The following is a 21555-nucleotide window of genomic DNA, read 5'->3' on the forward strand; positions in this document are numbered from 1 at the left end:
ATTACTTTAACATCTATTTAAAAACGTTAATATGTTTAAATTCTAGTAGAATGCAATCGTTTTTTAGGGAAATATTTCGTTAAAACCTAATTAAATATTAAACACATTTTGTTTTCGTGTCTTAGTTCCGGTATATTGTCCAATGCGAGTGCTTGGTTTGCAAACGTCACTTCCTGGTGTCGTTCACTCGCTTGTGTGTCGAAGCCCGCGATTTATAAAGTCTGTTTGTGTTTGTTTTGTTTCGTTAAAGTTGCTTCACTCGCTTCCAGCTCAAATGGACTCAGAGTTTTAAGTGTATAAGGCTTTTATGATGCTAGTAGTCGAGGTAGAAGTTGCCGTGTTTACCGCGGAATCCATCGAGGACGTTTATTAAGTCAGCTATACTTTTACGGCCATTTTCTTCCTTTGCAGGTAAGTCTGGAGTAAATGAACATATTTGATGGCGACATACTTGCATGAACTTAAAATTATTATTTGTTTTTAAACTTTTAATAGTTTCTCCAGAGCGATGCCAATTAGCTTGCACCTGCACAAACCATACCTTTTTTTTTTATAAATAAAAAATTGACCAAGACAGTTTTGTATTGTTACTTCTTAAACTGAACAAATCGATTTAGTATTGGTTCCTCTCCACGCAAAAATAAATACACAACCTATAGGGTAAAACGAATATAAACACTAACCCTCAATCTACTGTATGTTTGGAAGAAAATACAATTAATAAAAACAAGATAAATACCTTAACTTCAATGATAAATTACTGTTTTTCCCTCCCTTGGTTTGTCAGCTCGATACCTAGAAACGATGCCACTGACAACAAGTTCCTGTTTCGGAGCGAGAAAACTCCCTGGAAGAAGAGAAGCAACTGTTTGTCTTGTGTCGGATCCATCGTTGAACCTCATGAATTGTGACCTTGGCCTGAATAAGTCCTACCCTTGTATGTTCAGACCGGAGCAGAGGACGATGGCGGTGCAACAATATTCAGAACCAGGTGAGTCATGTTGAAAAAAAAAAAGGGTTACTAATCAAAAAGATCAAAACAAAAGTAAAATATTTTCCTTGAAGTAGCTATTATATTATTAATCATTATGTTATTTCAGACTCATTTAGCAGTAATTTTGTTAAAATTCTCAATTTGCATCTAGTTTTCCTTCCAGAAATCTTCTTTACCCAGCCTGCATCCTTTTCTGCACCCGTCCGTTACTCTGGATAATTGAACATATGTTTTTACTACCTGGACTCCCTGCATTGTCATTGTTCTTCCCTCTCATTCTCACACACACACAAACACACACACACATTCTGTCCTCACAGTTGTCATGCATTTCTTTCGCTACCCTCATATATCAGACACATTTTCCCTATGAACTCAATCTTATTAATCTTTAAGGTTAACGTCTCAGACTTCGTAATTTATTTGTCATATGATCGGTCATGCAAGTTTCTTTATCAGTATCATCTTCTTGGTGGAAAGAAACATCATATGTTGTTTTTATTTTCAGATGAAAGCCCAAGCTATTTAATATCCACCAAAGATCACAACACATCCAGCTCACATCGTGATCCCCTACGATCAGTCAACAGTCTTCCACATCCTTCTACAACGTCCCAAACTGAGGAAAGCTTCTTTCGTAAGCTTTTCTCTCACGACTCTGGGATGGTTGAAGGTCCTTCGGCCTTCAACCCAAATAAAGCGATCCTGACTGTGGATGAAAAAAGCAGAGACGTATGTGTATTTTATTTACTGATTTTTGTCCAATGACCAGAAACCTGTTTAAAAGTTTTATTTAAATGTCATTTTAGATTTTGTCTGCCAATGATCTGGCCTGCAGACTGTTTGAATGTTCTGCCAGCGAGTTGATCGGGAAGAAGCTGTTGAGTGTTCTGAAGAAAACATCTCAGGTCTTGGAGGAAGCATTAGAGGAGGACTTCCTGTTAGATGATGGACGTGTTTTAGCGGTTTTTGGAAAAGTGGTAAGAGATTATTCATAATCCGGATTTTTGGCATTGAAATAGTTACTTAACATTGTTACGTGAAACAGAAATTACTTTTTTTTTTGCATTTAAACAATCATGAAATTTACAGTTTTCTGTGATAAACCTCTCAGGTGGATGCCGTGACCTCATCTGGGGAAATGCCAGTATCTGTTTGTTCCTACCGAGAAGAAAACGAAGAAAAGTGGCTTCTTATGCTGCAGACTGTGGAAAGAATTTCAGCTTCTCTCTCCTTTTCACAAAATGTATGTTAAGTTTAATAAAATCATTGTAATACAGAACATTTATGTCATGAATGTAGTTTTAATTTTTTTATATTTTCTATTTCCAGGGGATCATTCTCACTTGTGACGCTGCGTTTGCTAACCTACACGGGTTTCATGATCCCAAGGAGTTAAAAGGAGTTTGCATTACTCAGCTCATCCCTTCTTTGAAGATCGCACTTCACAGCCATGCCTTACCCAAAGTAAAAACCAGAATCTCTCATCTTTGAACCAAGAGAAACCCTAAAATATGCTGTACAACTAATGAAAACGTTTCCTGCTGTTCATTCGGATTTGTTCAGATGCTGCGTGTTCAAAAGGTTCAAGGCCAGAGCAGACATGGTTCTTCGATTCCCCTTTGTATTAGACTGGAGGGCTCGGTCCAGTGTGGGAAACCTAACTTGCAGAACAATGTGACTGAGAACAACGAGAAGATAGTTTCTCTTCTCACCTCGTCGACGCCCGAACACCCTGAAACCAGGGTGGAGCCTCGTGACACAGAAGCTTTGACTGGTACCATTGCGATTCACTCAAATTGTTGTTTTTGTTTCTGTCTTTCTAACATTGTTTCTAATTATCAAACCACCAGACACGGTCATGGACGGGAGCCTCCGCTTCTCCACCCCAGCGCTGGAATACATCGGGACAGTTTGGGTGTTTGCGCCCACCAGCTTCCTGCTGTTGCTCCGTCCTGACGGCTCCATCTACAGCATCCAAAACCGACAGTCCCTGGCTCTGTTCGGCTACAGCAAAGAGGAGCTTCTCGAGAGGGTGAGGCCACGTTAAGGAGGCATTTTAATTCAATTCAATTCAATTCAATTTTATTTAAAGTGTCTTATCATAACAAAGTTATCTCAAGACACTATACAGTTGAAATAAGACTATAGTTTATTAAGGAAAAATAGATCCCAGCAATTCAATTCATTTTAAGACTCATTTGTTCACTCCTTATTGGTCTTGAACAGAGCGTCTCTTTCCTGATGCCTGGCTTTTACGAGTGGATGTCGGAGCCCGTTGCACGTCCTAGTCCTATGCTTGGTTCTCGAGGCGACGCAAATAAAAGTCCCTCCAAATTAACAGGTGCATAATTATTTCACACTCTTTCTCGAGGGACAACTCTGTCTTATCTTTTTCAATTTTTTTGTCTTCCAAGAACCATCTTCCCTGGTGGCAGGAGACATGGCCATGGTCCATCACGCTGTTCTGGGAATAAGTGCAGCAGGGAGGGGCCGGATCTTCACCGGCGACTGTAACGGTCTGGAGAAACCAGGAAGTCCTCCGTCCTTTCTCACTACCCCAGCTGTGTCCTCCACACGTGCCTTCATGTATGTATCTATTAGATAACTCTGCTTATTTACAAATGTTAGACTTGTTCTCATTAACATGAGATAAACTGCTTTGTTCACATCTTCCCGTTTGTGGTTAAAAAAAAATGCTTAAAGCTTAGTTAATGTAAGTTATATTGTGATGATGAACCATGTTCTCCTACAGAGTCGAGGATCCCTCTAGCAGCCAAGTGGACAGTGCAGGCTCTACACAAGCACTTCTGAACACTTTCATGTGGGTGGACCATCCAGACGAAGACACTTGCTGCCAGCTTCAGTCTGAATCACATCGCCAGAAGCTTGAAAGTGGGTTTCTCGCTGTAATATCTTCTTGCCATTTCAATTCTCTGCATAAAATCTCTCAAACATCTATAACCAGGCAGGGAAGATCAAATTCACTGAAGCCACATTATTGTTCTATTCATTCATTTACTGCCGCTTATTTCGTTATGGCTGTTTTTGGTGGAGCTGGAGCCTATATACAATTTATTTGAGTGAGAGTCGGGGGACACACTGGAAAGAAGGATGCCAGCTTGTTGCAGGACACACTAAGGCACACAACCACACACACACATTCACAAGTTCCCAATCAACCTCTGTGTGTTTGGACTGTCGGAGGAAACCGGAGTGCCTGGAGTAAACCCCCGTAACATGGTCACAAGAACTCCAAACAGAAAGTTGCCTCCCTTATGAATTCTTTAAATATACACTTGTATTTTTAACTATGTATATTAACACTTATATGAGAGTAAATATGGCCTAAAAAGAGCAAAGAAATTAATTACGGGTAAAGAAACATGTCAATAATATCATGACAAATAAATTCACACAAAGGTATAAATATATTTTGCAGCAGGACAGTTCAAATGACATAATGTAAAACAATAATTTGTACATGTTTTTAATGAACATACAAGCCCTGGTCTGGTACCAACAGTCCTCTGTCTCCTCAGACGGTTCACCTCGAAAGAGGTGCAGCAGCCGAGCAGAAACCTCCCCCAGAGGGAAAGATAACCATTCGTGTTCCTCCCTCCTGCAGCACTCCAGCTTTGAGGTCATCTCTATGGAGAGCAGGTGAGACTGCACCAAAACAAACTAAATGAAAAACTCTTGCAATGTCTTGTGCCACCAAATCAAATGCAGACAACATCCAAAAAAACTAACTTTGTTGAGTAAAGATGTAAAACTGCTGTAGAAAACAAATGTTTTTTAGATAATGCTTTATTTCCTTTGTGCTGTTTGTTGATTCTGTAAATGCAATGAAATCTATTTCATTAAATGTTGTCTTTACCATGTCCAATGCTATTATTAAATTATTTCAATTCCTTCCAGGTCATCATCGGGCTTCTGCGAAAAGTTTGCTGGTCATGGTGGTTCTGATCCATGCCAGGTAGAAGAGTCTCACTCTCCACACGTGGTCAACTCAGCCAGCTATTTCCTGGACCTCAACAGTAACGGCGACCTAATCACTCGAGCGCTGGCAGATCTGGATCTGAGTGCAAGCGTCGAGCTTCTGGGTGCAGGAGGGTCCGGCGAGGGGAACCAGAACTCCATGCACTCCTGCGATACGGAGGAGCTCCTGCGAACACCCTCGCCTTGCGTTGTGGACTCTGATCGGGAAGTAGAACCAGCAGAAGCCGACGATTACGACGTGAAGGCGCCTCCTGAAAATGTCCATCCGTGGTCCAGACTCTCCTCTATTCATCAAGAAAAGGGTCAAGAATTCAGCAGGCAAATGAAAGATGGCCGCCAGACGTCGTCAGACATCCCGGCTACCTCCACTCCTAAGAAACCCAAAAGAAGTGAGCAGTCCTCACTGGCGCCACAGATCCTGGAGGGGCACTATGAAGGGAGCGGGTACCACAGAGACGGCACCAGAGTGGGTCGGTAATCTTGTGCTTATCTTGATCAGCGAAAAACATTTTTAATTGACAATCAATTTTTTTAAATCTCCAGAGCTACAGTGTGAGGTTCAGAGGACCGACCTCTCCGACGGACGCCACCTTTTCTCTGTGTGGTTGACCTTGCCGGGTCATCCGGGGTCACTTTTTCACACGGATCAGTCTCTCATTCATAAATCTGCAGCCAGTCTAGGAGAGGTCAGTTTTCAACAGAACTGAATATATTTCCATATGTACAGTATATCGAACTGACTGATCAATGTGATCTTCAGAGAGTAGGTGAGACCAGTCACGTGGAGGCGCTGCGCACCACCATGGACCTAGAACACTCCCGGGCCTGCGACGGCCAGTTTGCAGAAGAGTACCAGCCCATCAAGGCGGTCGGTAAAGGGGCATTTGGATTCGTCTGGAAAGCAGTGAGAAGATCTGATGGACAGGAAGTAAGAGATTATTTAGAAACATCTTTAATTTGAAGTTTTTTTGGGCTCATCACAAATATTTCAGGCCGTGGTCAAGTTCATCAGCAAAGCCAGGATCGTGGACGAGTGTTGGGTAGATGATCCCATGTTGGGGCGTGTAAGCCAGGAGATCGCCATCCTGACCCGAGTGCAGCATCACAACATAGTCAAGGTAAGAAAGACTCACATGTGTCACTTTGTTTGTCCTACAGGTGCGTGTCTGTGTCCAAACAGGTTCTGGAGGTTTTCGAGAACGGGAGCTACTTCCAGATCGTGATGGAGAAACACGGAGATGGTCTGGACCTTTTCGAGTTCATCGACATGCAGCCCAGACTGGATGAGCCGCTGGCCAGTTACATCTTCAGACAGGTGTGTTCTGGATGTTCCTGCTGGAGAATTATGATCTAACACATTTGACTGTGTCCCAGCTGGTGGCTGCAGTATTCTACCTGAGGTCGAAGAAAATCCTTCACCGGGACATTAAGGACGAGAACATCATCGTGGACAAGTGCTTCCACATCAAACTGATTGATTTCGGGTCGGCCGCGGTGATAGCTCCGGGGAAACTCTTCTACATCTTCTGTGGAACGCTGGAGTATTGTTCTCCCGAGGTGCTCCAAGGAAACCCGTAAGTTCATGACTTATTTTATCCATTTATTCCATCAAATACTACAGATACTTGGATAGATTCTCTTTAGACAATAAATTCTAGAGTTATATATTTTATCTTCATAAACAATAATGATTGCTTAACAGGTCAATAAGAAATGGTTCCATCACAGGAAATGAATGTTTCAGTTTGAGTCACAGGTGATGGCTTTGCCGTGTTTTTATTCAACTTGCAAAAATGACGTACAACTGCTTTTGGGTAAATGATAACGATGAATAGGTTTATTGATCATTAAATTAAAGGTGAATTTGTGAAAACAATTTTTAATAAAAAATATTTGGGGGAGTTTTTCCAAACGTGTTTTTATGTTTCAATTGTGATTGTTTTCAATAATGTGTTGATTCATGAAACGATGACTTTCATCCTTCAAAGCCTCGGCCATCCAGCACATTAGACAGTTCATGTTATGTCAGTGGGACACGTCAACGCAAACACGCCGGTTTATTTTGGGATGATATTAAATCCTGGATAAAACTGAAAGATTTTGACAAAATGCCTATTAAACATTTTCCTCGCAACATGAAACGGACCAGAAATGTCACTGGTTGGATGTTATAAAAATGAAGTATACACGATGAAACTCAGCTGACCGTCAGGACAAACATTTTTTGAATGTAATCACAAAATATTTACTAATATAAATTGATGCCAATATAGTAATAATTTATTTGTTAATAAAGCTAATGCAAGCCCTTGAAAGAGGAAGCAGGCTGAATTGAACATCAAGTAAACTGTCAAGGACCATCAGAAACGGAAGAGCTGTTTATTTATTCTTTCACTGGATAATGTGAGGATACTTTAAAAGGTGATTATAACTTTTTGACTTATTCACCTCCGCTATAATCTCTGCTTCGAGCATCACTCCGGGTTAAGTGAAACATTGTCGTTATTTTAGCAGAGCTTATTTTGTCTTTTTATTTTTGTTATACTCTGTTTGCTATTGATGCATCGGATGACCGCTGTTTCTTTTATTCAAAATGTACAGAGCTTCATATGTTTGTTATTATTATAGGTTAGCTTAAGGAATGTCAAGAATTTGTTATCAGCCTATTCATTTATATAGTAGTGTCCGTACATGTCAATTATATCAGTTATATCAATAGAGTATTAAATAGTGGAGCCAGAGCAAATGCAGCACTTGATGAAAACGACTCTAAACTTCACTCTGTTGCATGAAAACGGATCATAACGATTACAACGTTGGCGGACATTACTGTCTCAGTCAGTCAGATTCACGTCAAAATTCTTATCTCGTACAGGGTTCAGTTCAGTTGAGCTGAAAATCTCTCCCATCATCATCCCATTTTGTTTCTTTACCTTCTACTCGTACAAAGTGAAGTTGAAGTCAATGAGATGATGCTGGAAATTTGCCTTGTTGACACCCACTTTCTGTCAGAAATAAAGTTTAAATGTAAAACAATAAATGATACAATCTAGCTTTAAAGGTGAATGTACCTGTATTGACAGAAGATTCGAATCCCAACCGCTGTTGCAGGTAATCAAGTCGGACTATGGTGGCCTTTCAGAGTCTAAAATGTCTCGGGGAGAATGTGATTGAGAAAACAATTTGGTTGTATAAATCACTTCGATATGGGAATGTGGCCCAGAATAGCAGCACATGCATCTGAATTTGATGCAAGTCCGTAGTAAGACTAAAGTGCTTACTTTGATTTTTTCTTACAGGTATGAAGGTCCAGAACTGGAGATGTGGTCTCTCGGGGTTCTGCTCTACACTCTGCTCTTCAGCGAAAACCCGTTTTGTGGGGTAGAGGAGATTCTTCGTGCCAGACTAAAACCTCCGTACTCCGTCTCTAGAGGTGAGCGGCTGTTCATCACAACAAATACAACGATGCACAACTAACCACAGAACATTTCTATGACGCCAGAACTCAACAGGCTGTTGCGTGGACTGCTCAGGCGTGAACCCACCGAAAGGATGACACTGGACCGGTTGCTGTTGGAACCCTGGCTCAGTCAGCCCATTTCTCTGGCAGAATACAGCTGGTCTGAGGTGTTTCCTGAAGAGAGAGAAGACGGTGAGTTCTTTGTTGTTGTTTTTACAATTACTTTGACTCTTCAATTCAAATGGTCTCTTTGTTGCAGATGAAGCGCTGCAGCAAAGTTCTCCTCCCAAACTGTACAGCGGGGAAGGTTTGTTTCCGGACGCAGGGGAGGACACTCTTCCTGATGACGAGGATGAAGACGAGAGAGATTCTCTGGTGGCTTTACAGTCAGAGCTCCAGAAGTATCTTGATGAATAAGGATGTCGACCGCAAGGTGTCCGTCCAGCCGCTCACTGAGGGATAAAATATGATTTAACACTTTTAACTGCTGACACTAACAAGTTGGAAATCAACAACAAAACATAAGGTTAATTAAAGTTTGTATTTATTATACCTTTTAACTTTTGTGCCATTGATTGTTTTTTTTTAAACTTTTTTTTTCTTTTAACTACGAGACTCTACAGCTGTTGTTGTTTGACAGATTATAAACCTCTAATTCTTCTCTCAGGCAGCATTTTCTCTTCATGTTTTATGTTCTTTCTGTGTATTAATTAAAATTGTAAGTATATTTACAATATTTTATCTATTTATTGCACACAGATTAAAAATATTTTAAATCAAAACGTTGTGTGGTGTTTGAAGGAATATTTGAAACAGATGTGGTGCAAACATGTAAAGAAACAAAATATAATCTTGAACAGAAGCCAAAAACGTTCTTATTAATTTAATGAAAAGTATTGCCAAGTTGCATTTATTTGGAAGCGTTTTTAATATACTGGATAAAGTGAAATGTTGAGTATTTGCAACCTTGAAAACGGCGTTTAGTTCTTGCATTTTACCTCAGCGCGGAACTACTTTGCGATGCCTTGTTGCTGTTGTTTGGCGGAGCTCTATGATCGACGGACAAGCATGGCTAGCCGCTGTGTACTACAGGTCAGTTAAAAAACATTTCAGATACAACATATTATTTGTGATAAACTATTATCAATTATGTGGAAAACAGAATCGCTTCTGAATATGTTTTAATATTTGAAATATAATTTATAGTCAAGCTTTTACTGTCGCTTTTATTCTGCTAGTCCTTGTCATGCTTGTAACCCATTTGCAGTGTTGACTTGGTAAATGGATGAATTTGTTCCTTCCGCAGATTTTGCGCCAGACGGCGCGGGTTTGCAGCTCCTCTGTCAGCAGCAGGGTTCAGTATGGTAGAGTCCCAGTTCGTCTCCTGTCGTCCTCATGCGTCCGGAGAACTCTTCCGACCAACTCCAGTAAAGACGAGACGCCGCCTCTCGCCCCTGAACTGACCAAAGCGTCTCTCCTTGACATGGGATTCACTGACGAACAAGTGGAGGAGATCTATGACTCCATGTCTACTGTCAGAGGAAACGTTAAACACACTTTCCCAACACTGACGTTTCTGTTCGGTCTGGGCCTCAACAACACCAGCGTGGCCAAGATCTTCCAGACATGTCCAGAACTTCACACCATCCAAGAAACGATTCTTAAACAGCGGCTCAATCACCTCAGGAAACTGGGGTTTGTGGAGGGTGAGGAGATGAAACACGCAGAACATTTTGAGAAAAAGTTAAAGGACTGAGTTAATGTTTAAATGTTTCTTTTTTGGGGGGGGGGTCTGTAGGAAGTCTCCAGAGAGTCGTGGCGAACTATCCCTTAATTCTGACGGTGCCTGTGAAGACCGTGAAGCAAGTGGTGATGTGCCTCAGAGAGAAGTGTCTGTTCACCCTGAAGCAGGTCACAGACATCCTGAGACATTCGCCCGCCGTCGTCCTTGAAGACCTTGAAGACCTTCAGTACAAGTTCCAGGTGAGAGTCAACACACACTTGTTTAGTTGTTGCCACAGACGCACCGACAACGGCTACCGGTTGAAAAAATGTTATTAAACATTATGACCAAGGTTGCATGAAGTATGTAAGTAATTTGTATTTATATAGCGCTTTTCCAGACCAGAGTCACAAAGAGCTTTAACAATCAAAAAAATACTCAATAAAATATATACTTTAAAGGTCAAGATAAAACTGAGAACAACACAGGAGTTCCAGAGAATCAAGGAAAAGCCTGCACGAATAAAAACGTCTTAAGATGTTTCTTAAAGGAGTCAGTAGATCATCAAACACAGAGAGAGAGGAAGATCGTTCCAAAGCTTAAGAGCAACAGCCTGGAAGGATTTCTCTCCTCTGGTCCTGAACCGTGTGCGAGGAACCATCATTAGTTAAGTAGTAGACAAAAATGCGCGGTGATGCCAGCAATGTGTTTTAGTGCGGCGATGATGGGAGCTCAAGATATGATATCCCTACGAGCAAGCTTAAAATATAGACTTGTACTATAAATATAATACAATAAAGACATTACAGACGAGCAGAATGGAAATATTTGGATGTGCTTTTGGTGTCTTTTTTGGACTACCCTCAAATTTCTCCAAAAATACATGGATTACTCTGAAAATAATCACAACCCCAGCTCGGACTCTTTGAGGTCTGTGGATCAGAATCTACTGATGGTTCCTGAACACGGTTCAGGACCAGAGGAGAGAAATCCTTCCAGGCTGTTGCTCCTAAGCTTTGGAACGATCTTCCTCCCTCTTTGCGCTTGATGGAGTCTACTGACTCCTTTAAGAAACATCTTAAGACTTTTTTATTTGTTCAGGCTTTTACTCGATTTTCTGGAACTCCTGTTGTGTTTTCAGTTTTATCTTGATCTTTAAAGTATATACTTTATTGAATATTGTTTTGATTGTTTAAGCGCTTTGTGACCCTGGTCTAGAAAAGCGCTATACAAATAAAAATTACTTACTTACTTACAACCCTTAGTCGACATAAAGTAGAAAATGAGTGAATTATGGGTGAACTATCGCTTTAATATTAATATAAAATTGTATTTTTCTTTCATTGTCATTTGGCTACTTCCCTTCATTAAGGAAATATTTAACACTTGTGTGCCTCCTGAAAAAAGTTTTATTTATCCATCTATCTTTGTGTCAAATGAAGTGACATCTTCTTACATCACCACAGTTGACTCTCTCTCCTGCCGCGTCACTTTATGATGTTCCCTCTGTCAACCGTCAATTGATCGTCCCTGAACAAACACGGATGATGTTTGAAGATGAGACTGACAGATGAAGCCACTAAAACACTGTAGCCTGGATGTTATCGAAGTGAAATAAGATGTTTATTATGGGAACGAGTCGAGCTCTGACCCCTGTTTAAAAACGGACGTCTTTGTAGATTCATTAGATTTGTCTTTATTGACATTAGCTTTGACTCTTTTATGCCAAGTTTAGCGAGTTTTATGATTTTTGCTTGTTATAACCCTTTTTCTTAAATGATCCTCTGACCATTTTTCTGAAATGATTAAAAGGGGAAGGTAAACGGTGAGAACTATAATATAATATAATACAACTTTATCCAGTTTTCACGAGTGATGGGTGTCATTTATGTTTTATGTGTGGACCTTTCTGTGGCAATCCATACTTTAAAAAATGGCTTAACAATGCTTGAAGAAAAAAAACACACAACATAAAAGCTTTTTCTTTTTTTGGTGTACATCATTTACACTATGCATGTTTTTACAGTGATGCACTTTCTGAGAGTTGCTGTTCTGTCAGTATAGTTAATGGGCAACATATTGTAAATGTAACTGACTGAGTTCCGTTCTGTCAGTATTATTTTGTGGTTAAATGGTTTGTCCGCTACCACTACGGAGGTAGTTTGGACAACTAGCGATGAAGCTTCACAAAGCGGTATCATCATTCTAAGAGCCCACTAGATGGTGCTAAAAAGTAAAATCATGAGTTCTGAAAATAAGGATAATGGTAAAATTATAAAGTTCTGTCCAGTGAATAAAAGTCACTTCAGATTAAAGGTTTGGCACGAAAATTGTACAATATAAATTACAAGATATTTTACATTATCAGTATTATCAATACCTTTTTTAAATAATATCTAAGTTGACATGTTTCCATGACAAAATTTTGTCAATGTAACCAACTGACCATACTTTCTATCAGTATTGGTTAAACTGTTTGTGCAGAAGAAAATGTACCTGAAAAAAACCTGCAGAGTGAAAGTGCTGGGAAATGCTGTTATTGTTATAGTTATAGTCTTTCTTAAAAATGACACCAGAACTGATCTAAGGCACCAAAATCTTCTTCACTTTCATGGTTACAACTGGTTACGACAGAACCCGTGCTATTACGACAGCAAGCATCTGTACCCCTCATCCCTAGTTTTCACTTATGAAGGTTTCTTTTTTTGGGAACGGGTGATGAAAATATCTACTTTCTTCTGACTGGTGTGTTAAACCTTTAATTTTGTTTTTGTCACACATGTTGTAACCTGGACTGAAATGTATTATTTGATACAAAATGACAGCAGCAATACACAAGATTGAAAACATTGATTCTGGCTCCCCCTAGTGTAGATGATGGGCAAAATGTGACGTCTGGAGTTTGATTTCTAAATGTGTCTCTGCTGTTCACAGTACGTCTACTTCCGAATGGGAATCAAACAGTCGGAGATGATGAAAGCCAAAATGTTCAGCTTCTCCCTGGACAAGATCCGCTGTCGACACAGTTTCATGGAGCGCAGGGGCTTCTATCAAACCCCGGACAAGAAGGGTCACACTCTGACCGTCAACCCTAAACTGGAGAACATCCTCTGTGTGAACCATGACACGTTCCTCCAGCGTGTCGCCAAGGCGACCGAGGAAGAGTACGATATATTCAAGCGACTGGTGGAGAGGGAGTGGCAGGAGGAGGAGCTGCCGCTGGGAGACGTTGAGGCTGATGATGATGATGATGATGATGATGATGACGATGATGATGAAGACGATTATGATGACGACGAGGAGGAATATGTTGGAAAGAAAGGCTATATGAAGGGTAAAAGGAAGCATTAAAAGACAAGAACAAGAGGTAACTGCACACACTGTGTAAAAATACTCTTTAACTGAATGTTTATAATATGTTTTTGTACATATTATTAAAAGATTTACTGTATATACCTCAACGAATGTTCACATAACTTCAAGTTTCTTTTATTAGCGAATCATTTTTGCCAGAACTCGAGCGTTTTATTTCAAAATGATGAATGGCTTTTTTTACTGGACAGAACTTGGTGTCATCCTGATTTCAGAACTCACGATTTCAAGATTATTTAGCAGACAGTGCCACCTAGTGGGCTCCTAGAATGAAAACACCGCTTCATGAAGCTTTATGAGCTCATCGTCCAAATGCCAAAATGTCTCTAAAAATAAAAAAATTTAAATGTCACAAAACTTAGATTTAAAAAATCAACGTTTCTAAAATTCAAGTCGTCTGATCTACCTCCATAGTGGTCATGACTATTCTTCTTCAGACCTTTCTGAGCATACTACTGGAACATTTAGCCGGTCATCATACTGTTTTTGGAGGTCAGTTTGTGTCTAAATTCTGTTGAGTTGATGAAGCGTCATGAAACCGTGAAATGTTGTTCAGAGGTCAGTAGGTGGCGCCATCAGTTTAAAAACGATGTGATGTTTCATTAGAACAGTTGTTAAAAACAAAGGAAAAATTGTGTAGAGACCGCCATCTAGTGGACTCTTAAAATAATGACACTGTTTCATGAAGCTTCATTAGACCATCAATACTAAATAGAGTATAGAATTGGGTTCGATTTAAGCTTCACACTTGTGTCCTGTGCTGCAATAACAAAGATGTTTTTACGCTACAAAGAATTAAAAATCACTTTCAAGATTTGTAATGACCATGTAGTTCCACATTAGAGTCTTCAAGTTTTCCGTCACTATAGACTCGATGAATTCTTGTATGAGAGCGTGAGAATCAACGTGGTGTCACCGTGGAACAGCAAAGTGTTTGTGTTTTATCTACATCCCACACATCATCTGACTGAGTCAACAAAAGGTCCATCAGATAAAAGCTGCAGGCGACTGGAGTGGAATGAAACCGCCGCTGATTTATCGAAGCTCCCTGCTCTAATGGATCCTCATCACAGACGCCGCCGCCGCGCTCTACTGTAGACCAGGTAAGAGTTCTCACCCTCGTCGATCACTTTCTGCCAATAGTCCATTTATTCTCAGCGCTGGAGGTTAATCCACAGAAGAGAAGTAGTGGCTGACGATTGATTTCTTAAATAAAGAGCACTTGAACGAGTTTAATGAGAAACGTTGTTTTCTTTGGAAGGTTTACAGACGGTGTGTTTGAAGAGCGTCAGGGAGCTGATCTAGTGTCTTGCTAAGTTATCTGTTGTCCTAGCAGGAATGTAATGATTAAATAATCATTACATTTTAGATTAATTTATGTAGTTCAATAATGAATCTTGTCTTTAACTGACTCTACTGAAGTTGCAGCAGGCAAACCAATCAATTTTATAAACTAAAAACATTTTTAAAGATGCTTTAATTATTTATTTCGTTTGGATTGTTTTAAATAAAAGAATATAGGCGAGAGAGTTTATTTTATTTTATAGTTCTTTAACTCTATATGCTGCTTTAATGTCATATTTTAATTGCCTTTTATCTCATATATTAAAGTTTGTTTTTTTTATCACCATAATACATATGTTTTGTGTTCACGACTTTGGCATTAAAGCTTTTCTGATCTTGATTCTGTCATCGCTTGAAATAAATTAGATTGAAACGATCGTTTTTGGCTCCCTCTAGTGTCAGAACGGTTTGACTGCAATATTGCTGCCACATAAAGTGTGTACATTTGAGTGTCTCGTTTTATTTTTGTACTGTACTTCATATGAAATACACATTTAGGGTTTGTTGATAGAAAACGGGTGCCTTAATAGTTCTTGACTATGACTGATTCCATAGAGAAGTCGGAAGAATGCGAGTGTTTTGGTCTGAGCGTGCTTGAGAAAAGTGATGATACAATTCTAACCAGTGATGGTCTGATGAAGCTTCATGAAGCAGTGTCATTATTGTCAGAGTCCACTAGATGGCGGTCTCTGCACTATTTTCCTTTATTTGAAACGACTGTTCTAATGAAACCTCACATAATGTTTAAACCGGCGGCGCCACCTGCTGACCTCTAAATGACATGACACTGTTTCACAAAGCTTCATCACTAATTCCAAAAGCTTTCACCCCCTTGTCATTTCCTATATTGATGTAGAGATGAGGTTAAGGACCAAGATGTTTTCTGATGATGAAGTGATTTCCGTGGGTGTAAAGAGCAGAGATAAGAGACACTGGAACGAAGAGAAATTCAGATGAAGTGCTGGTGAAGTTTCAAGGAATTGTTTGTTTGAATAATTTTGTCGTACAGCGTTAGGAGCGACGATGAAGAGGAGAGTGCGGCCTGGGTGGAAAAAAGCACTAACAAGGGTGATCTGTGACAGAAGAGTAGCAGCTAGAATGAAAAGCTCATAGGACATGATGTACGGATGAGTCGAAAAGTCAGAAGATGCCCAGGTTTTCATTGAGAGCATTTGTGAGATGTTTATGATGACCATGATCTTATCACAAAGATTCTCCATGTTTGGATCCGCCCTGATCTGTCGAGTGTGTGTCCACAGGAAGATGTTGTCCTCGCTGTGACCCCCCCGGCTCGACGATGGCAGCTTCGGTCCTGATCACCAACATCACCCAGGAATGGATGGAGAGCCTGCAGCGCTGGCACCTGGAGTTCTTCTTCATCCCCACCACCGTGGTGACTCTGGCCACCCTCCTGGTCAACCCGGTCCTCCTCGCCTGCATCTGCCGCTCCCGAGCCCTCCGCCAGGAGACCAGGTACCTGCTGGTGGCCAACACCCTGATGGCGGACGTCCTCTTCCTCCTCCTCAACCTGACCACCATGGTGTGCAACCAGCTTGCGGTCCAGATGCCGTGGCTGCTGTGCGAGTTGGTGACGGCGGCGACGGTCACCGCCTACTGCTCGGCCATCCTCACCGTCACCCTGATGGTGGTGGACACCTACGCCGCGGTCCGCTGGCCCCTTCGGTATCACGCCTTCCTCCCGCCCGCTCGCGCTCGCCACATCCTGGCGGGGGTGTGGGTGCTGGCGGCCGCGTACCCCTTCACTCTGGTGATCATGATGGAGTCCGAGCGGCTGAACCCACACGACGAGGTCCCCGTGTGCCTCTTCCTGGTGTCTCTGGGCTTCATTCAGGTCCAGAACATCCTGGGGGTTCACATCTACTTCGTCATCGCCGCGCTCCTCTGCGCCTCGCTCATTCTTTTCTGCTACTTCCGGCTCTACATGGTGACCCGGACTCACGGGATCTGGCAGACCCGCTTCTCCAGAGCCAGGATGACCCTCCTCGCCCACGGACTGCTGCTGTTCCTCTACTTCACCCCCGGGTTCATCTTCACGCTGGAGCTCACCCTGTTCCAGAAGGACGACGTGAGTCACGACGTCCAGGTCTGGATCAGCACCGTGAACATGTGTGGGTTCATGTTGCTCCCCCGGGCTTTTGCCCCGTACCTGTACGGGCTGAGGTACCGGGAGGTTTCGGACTCCCTTCTGAAGCTGCTGCACCGGAACACGACCCCCAACAGGGTGACGCTGAACACTTAATATGATGCGTGTCAAGTTGCCATCGATGTCAATAAATCGTCATTCTTACATGTTGTCATCAAAAGTCATTCAGAACAAAGGTCGCCGACCCCTGATCCGTGGACCTGTAGTGGTCCGTGAGGCAATTGTAACCTGGACGCACAGAAAGAACTTGTTAAATGTATCTTCTATTGATTATTACTGTCTGAAAGTTATTTTATTTATTTTAAAACATATTTTCTCTGAACTGACCTTAGTCTGTGACCCATGACAAGTCGAGACGCTTTCGGTTTTCTCAAAAAATACGTCTGTAAACTACAATTTACGTCTACATGTCTGAAAAACATGCTGTAGAGCACCTACCCCTCCTTTAATGAGATTTAATTCCATTTCTCGTTGGCCTATAAAAGCTACTGCTACCACAATATCGGCTTAGACTCTGGTCATGTGACCCGAAGGCCCCACAAACAAATGTGTTTGAGGTATCCCTTGTGTCGCTTCTAGGAGGTCGTTCATCTTGACCCAGAGACAACGCAAGGGATACCTCAAACACATTTGTTTTCAAGCCTTTGCGTCACCTTGACCCTAAAATAACACAAGGATTGAGTAATGGTTCAAGTTCTCTCCGTCACAGCTCTGGGTGAGTCATTAACTAGTGATTGATGTGTAACTCGTCATGAAGGTGAGGCTCTGGTGACTCAGATTTCTTCCTACATGTGTGTCGTCTCCGTCTGACGTCATTAAAGCTCTTCTGTCCACTGGGCTACACCAGGGATCTGCTCTGGAGACGTTAACAACAGGAAGTCCAGCCTGGTGTCAGAGTGTGTTGCTTGATAACGCTAAGAGGAGTTTTTTTTAAAAACCCTTTTAGACGTTTATTGTTCTGAACAGATGGACGTTACATCGGTTTAATATTATTACATGACGTACGGATTTTACTTTGACAACTTATTGTTGATGATTTAACCAAGAAATAGAGGTTTGGAAAATATAGATGTACAGTATATTCATTTACTTTTCATTTTTGGTTTGCAAATCATATTTTGTTTGTTTATATTTATAGTACAACATTGTGTGTGTACAGTAAAATAAAATCATTCTATTATCTTTTACAATTAAGATGAAAATATTCACGTTTTTTCATTTTTCTGTTGCAATTAGACCTCCGGCCGCTAGATGGCAGCAGTCGTTATGTCCTCCGCGGGTAAATGAACATGAAATCCTGTGAGCGCTCTTTGACGACTGAGGACAAGAGGATACACTCCATCAGCTTTAGAGCTGATGTTTGGACATGTTTTAGTTTCAAAACAAATTAAAGCAGTTGCAAATTCGTTGAGTCATGTCGTCAAACATGACGCATGAGAGTTAACTACTCGAGCGATACTACAAATGTATCCTTGTTCCTACAGTATTGCAATATTTTCTAGCGTTGCCCCTGTATCTCGATACGTACTGTATCGCCAGATTCTTGCCGATACACACTCCTACCCAGAACCCGACCTTGCAGGTAAAATAATCCATAATTATTATAATCGTTATTAAACATATTGTTTGAAAGCATCTCTCTTGTGCCCCAAGGTCACCCAGAGCTGTGACGGAGAGACTCAACCCTTGCGTTATCTCAGGGTCAAGGTGACCCCAAGGCACAAAAACAAATGTGTTTGAGGTATCCCTTGCATTGTCTCTGGGTCAAGATGAACAACCTCCTAGAAGCAACACAAGGGAAAACACATTTGTTTTTTGGGCCTGACCTGAGGGCACCACACACAACTGATGTTATTAAGCAAGATTTAAAAATCCAAGCTTTTAATGGAACGTTTTAATATTTCACCTTTATATTTTGGATTACCTATGTATTATATATTTGTAGCATACTTATATTTGAGATTGTCCTATTGTTAGCTACATTACAAGTTAAATGTAAGTAAGTAAGCTTTATTTGTAGTATTATTAATATTTAAGTGTGCTTGACCCTAAGATAACAATAGGATTAACCATTGATCCTTTTTTTCCATAACTTTTGTATTATTGACTCTTGCATTCTTTCACTCTCTGATGTAGAAAGTATGCGAGTGTTGTGGTCTGAGCCTGTGATACTAAGATTATATCAGCTTTCAGCCCCTCGTTGTTTCCTATGGTGATGAACAGACAAGGTTAAGGAGAAGTCGCCGTGGACTTTGATGTTTTCTGCTGATTTCTAGTGAAGAAAAAAATTAACAGATTACGGGCTGGAGAAGTTCAAGAAAATTTAATTTTAATAATTTTGTCGTAAAAGTGTAATGACAGGTGATGAAGAGGAGAGTGCGACCAGGGTGGAACAACCGGGTGATCCGTGACCAAAGAGTAGCGGCAAGAATGAAAGTTTTGTAGGACAGTTATGATACCTGCCATTATCTCCAGATTACAGGCAGTAGGATGAGACAAGTTGGTAAAGTCAGAGTGAAAGATGCTGTGGGGTTTTTTGGGAGTAAATGTAAAAAATTATGACTAAAAAATGGATAGAAATAATACAATATTGGAATACAAGATTACATGTTGATTGGATGTAGGAGAAAATTACTATAAGGTAAGGTAAGGTAAAACTTTATTGATCCCTCAGGAGGTCTTCTTTCGGGGAATTGTTTTTTTTCCAATAGCCAATACATACAGCAATTTTTTATAAAAAATAAATCAATCAAAATAAAATAAGAACAAGAGAAATAAAGAAAAAAAGAGGACACAATTACACAATCTAAGTCTAAAGATAAAGACAAAGAACATAGACCAAAGAAAAACAACAAAGACAAAGGATACAAAGACTAACATAGAACAGAACATCCAGATTCTGTTCATGGTCATGATTTATAACCATGACCTCTCAACCTGACCACCATCTTGAATGTGGTGTCATTTATTGACTATTTGTTATTTGACCGCTTGTGTTGTGGGCTACTATTAGACAGATTTATGATTCACCAGTTAACTGTTGTCTTGAAGAGTATCTATTTCTAATGACCACTCTTAACAACTCGTAACATACATCAACTGATGACACCTGGACACATCATCAGTGATGTTAGCTGGGGTCACAAAGTGTTTCGAGCATCATTCACATCATCACGTGACTCCTCGCATCCTTCTTCATCAACACCTTAAATTGAATTTTCATATCAAGTCCTAAAGGGACTTTTTCCAAGTTACTAGAAATATGTTAATCCTAGTGATTTTTTTAAACCAACTCCTTCAGAGCTATTCATGGTCAGGCTCCTCCTTACATCAGTGATCTGATCCAGCCTTACACCCCAGCTCGGGCTCTGAGGTCTGTGGATCAGAATCTACTGATGGTTCACATGGTTCAGGACCAGAGGAGAGAAATCCTTCCAGTCTGTTGCTCCTAAACTTTGGAACGATCTCCCTCTGTGTTTGATGATCTACTGACTCCTTCAAGAAACATCTTAAGACATTTTTATTTGTTCAGGCTTTTCCTTGATTTTCTGGAACTCCTGTTGTGTTCTCAGTATTATCTTGATCTTTAAAGTATATACTTTATTGAGTATTGTTTTGATTGTTTAAGCGCTTTGTGACCCTGGTCTGGAAAAGCGCTATACAAATAACAATTACTTACTTACTTATTTTATGAATTCAAATTTTTTTTTTGCCAACTTTTTATCTGTAAATAAGTTCCTCATCATTGGATTAGTCTCAAAATGCAGCCCCATCTCTACCCACCTCTGTAGTTTATGTTTAACGTCAGGTGCTGCTACTTTCTGTAGTGACTGTCAACAGTTTGTGTGCATCTGAGGAAATCTGGAGATCACTAAGTTCCTAGAGAGGAAGGGCTTTCTGTCTTCTCCTGACAAGAAGCAGCATCAGGAGTCTTTGGGGGTTACAGATACTCTGGTTTTGATCACGAGTGACTCAAAAGACTCCCGTGGAGAAGTTAGAAAACAAAGAAAGGCTAAATGTTGGATGGGAGGAACACGTGTATAGACATGTCGAATGAGAATAAACGTATTTTTTTTAAAAAGAAGTGTATTCAGGTGTCCCTTTACAGATGTGCCATAGAGTTCCTTGAATGTAAACATTGATTTAGAAAATTAACTTTGAATGTTGTTGAAACACGTCTCCATTCTTGGAAGCTCACCCGCAGATGTTTACCTTGAGATGTGATGAACAACTGAACCACTGTCTCAGCTTGACACACATTGCCGTCCACACGTGTGTACTGTATAATGTTCTCACCCCGGGGTTAAATAACAACGAGTAACGTTTTCTCAGAACTCGGCCAAAAACTCCCAGAAGGACGTTCGTAATAGGCTGAGGAAGTTCTGACATCCATGAAGCTCCTCCTTCCTTCTGTCGCCGCTGACAAAAACATCACGCAACATTTCACTTTTTTTATCCAACCAATGAACAATAACAACATTTAGATTAAATATTAT

The 21555-nt window shown here is 40.7% G+C and overlaps 3 protein-coding genes across 3 annotated transcripts; all 3 read left to right on the forward strand.

Annotated features, from left to right (window-relative positions):
- Positions 1-214: 214 nt before the first annotated feature.
- Positions 215-9135, forward strand: pask (PAS domain containing serine/threonine kinase). Its single transcript, XM_087810907.1, has 21 exons — positions 215-411; positions 788-991; positions 1503-1726; positions 1804-1974; positions 2109-2240; positions 2327-2461; positions 2561-2771; positions 2848-3029; positions 3224-3338; positions 3412-3583; positions 3750-3889; positions 4537-4657; positions 4916-5466; positions 5540-5682; positions 5757-5924; positions 5989-6114; positions 6177-6311; positions 6371-6570; positions 8296-8429; positions 8499-8648; positions 8716-9135. The coding sequence occupies exons 2-21, from the start codon at positions 805-807 to the stop codon at positions 8871-8873; spliced, it is 3555 nt and encodes a 1184-aa protein (XP_087667033.1). The 5' UTR covers positions 215-411; positions 788-804; the 3' UTR covers positions 8874-9135.
- Positions 9136-9495: 360 nt separating this feature from the next.
- Positions 9496-14650, forward strand: mterf4 (mitochondrial transcription termination factor 4). The gene is made up of 5 exons (XM_087811845.1): positions 9496-9548; positions 9763-10162; positions 10255-10439; positions 13114-13546; positions 14534-14650. Exons 1-4 carry the CDS (start codon positions 9525-9527, stop codon positions 13528-13530), a joined length of 1026 nt encoding a protein of 341 aa, XP_087667971.1. The 5' UTR covers positions 9496-9524; the 3' UTR covers positions 13531-13546; positions 14534-14650.
- A 1526-nt stretch (positions 14651-16176) lies between these two features.
- Positions 16177-17261, forward strand: LOC148063372 (putative G protein-coupled receptor 148). The gene has a single exon (XM_087811846.1). The coding sequence runs from the start codon at positions 16193-16195 to the stop codon at positions 17153-17155; it is 963 nt and encodes a 320-aa protein (XP_087667972.1). The 5' UTR covers positions 16177-16192; the 3' UTR covers positions 17156-17261.
- The last annotated feature ends 4294 nt before the right edge of the window (positions 17262-21555 follow it).

Source organism: Callionymus lyra, chromosome 16 (assembly GCF_982586985.1).
Source record: "Callionymus lyra chromosome 16, fCalLyr1.hap1.1, whole genome shotgun sequence".
NCBI lineage: Eukaryota > Metazoa > Chordata > Actinopteri > Syngnathiformes > Callionymidae > Callionymus > Callionymus lyra.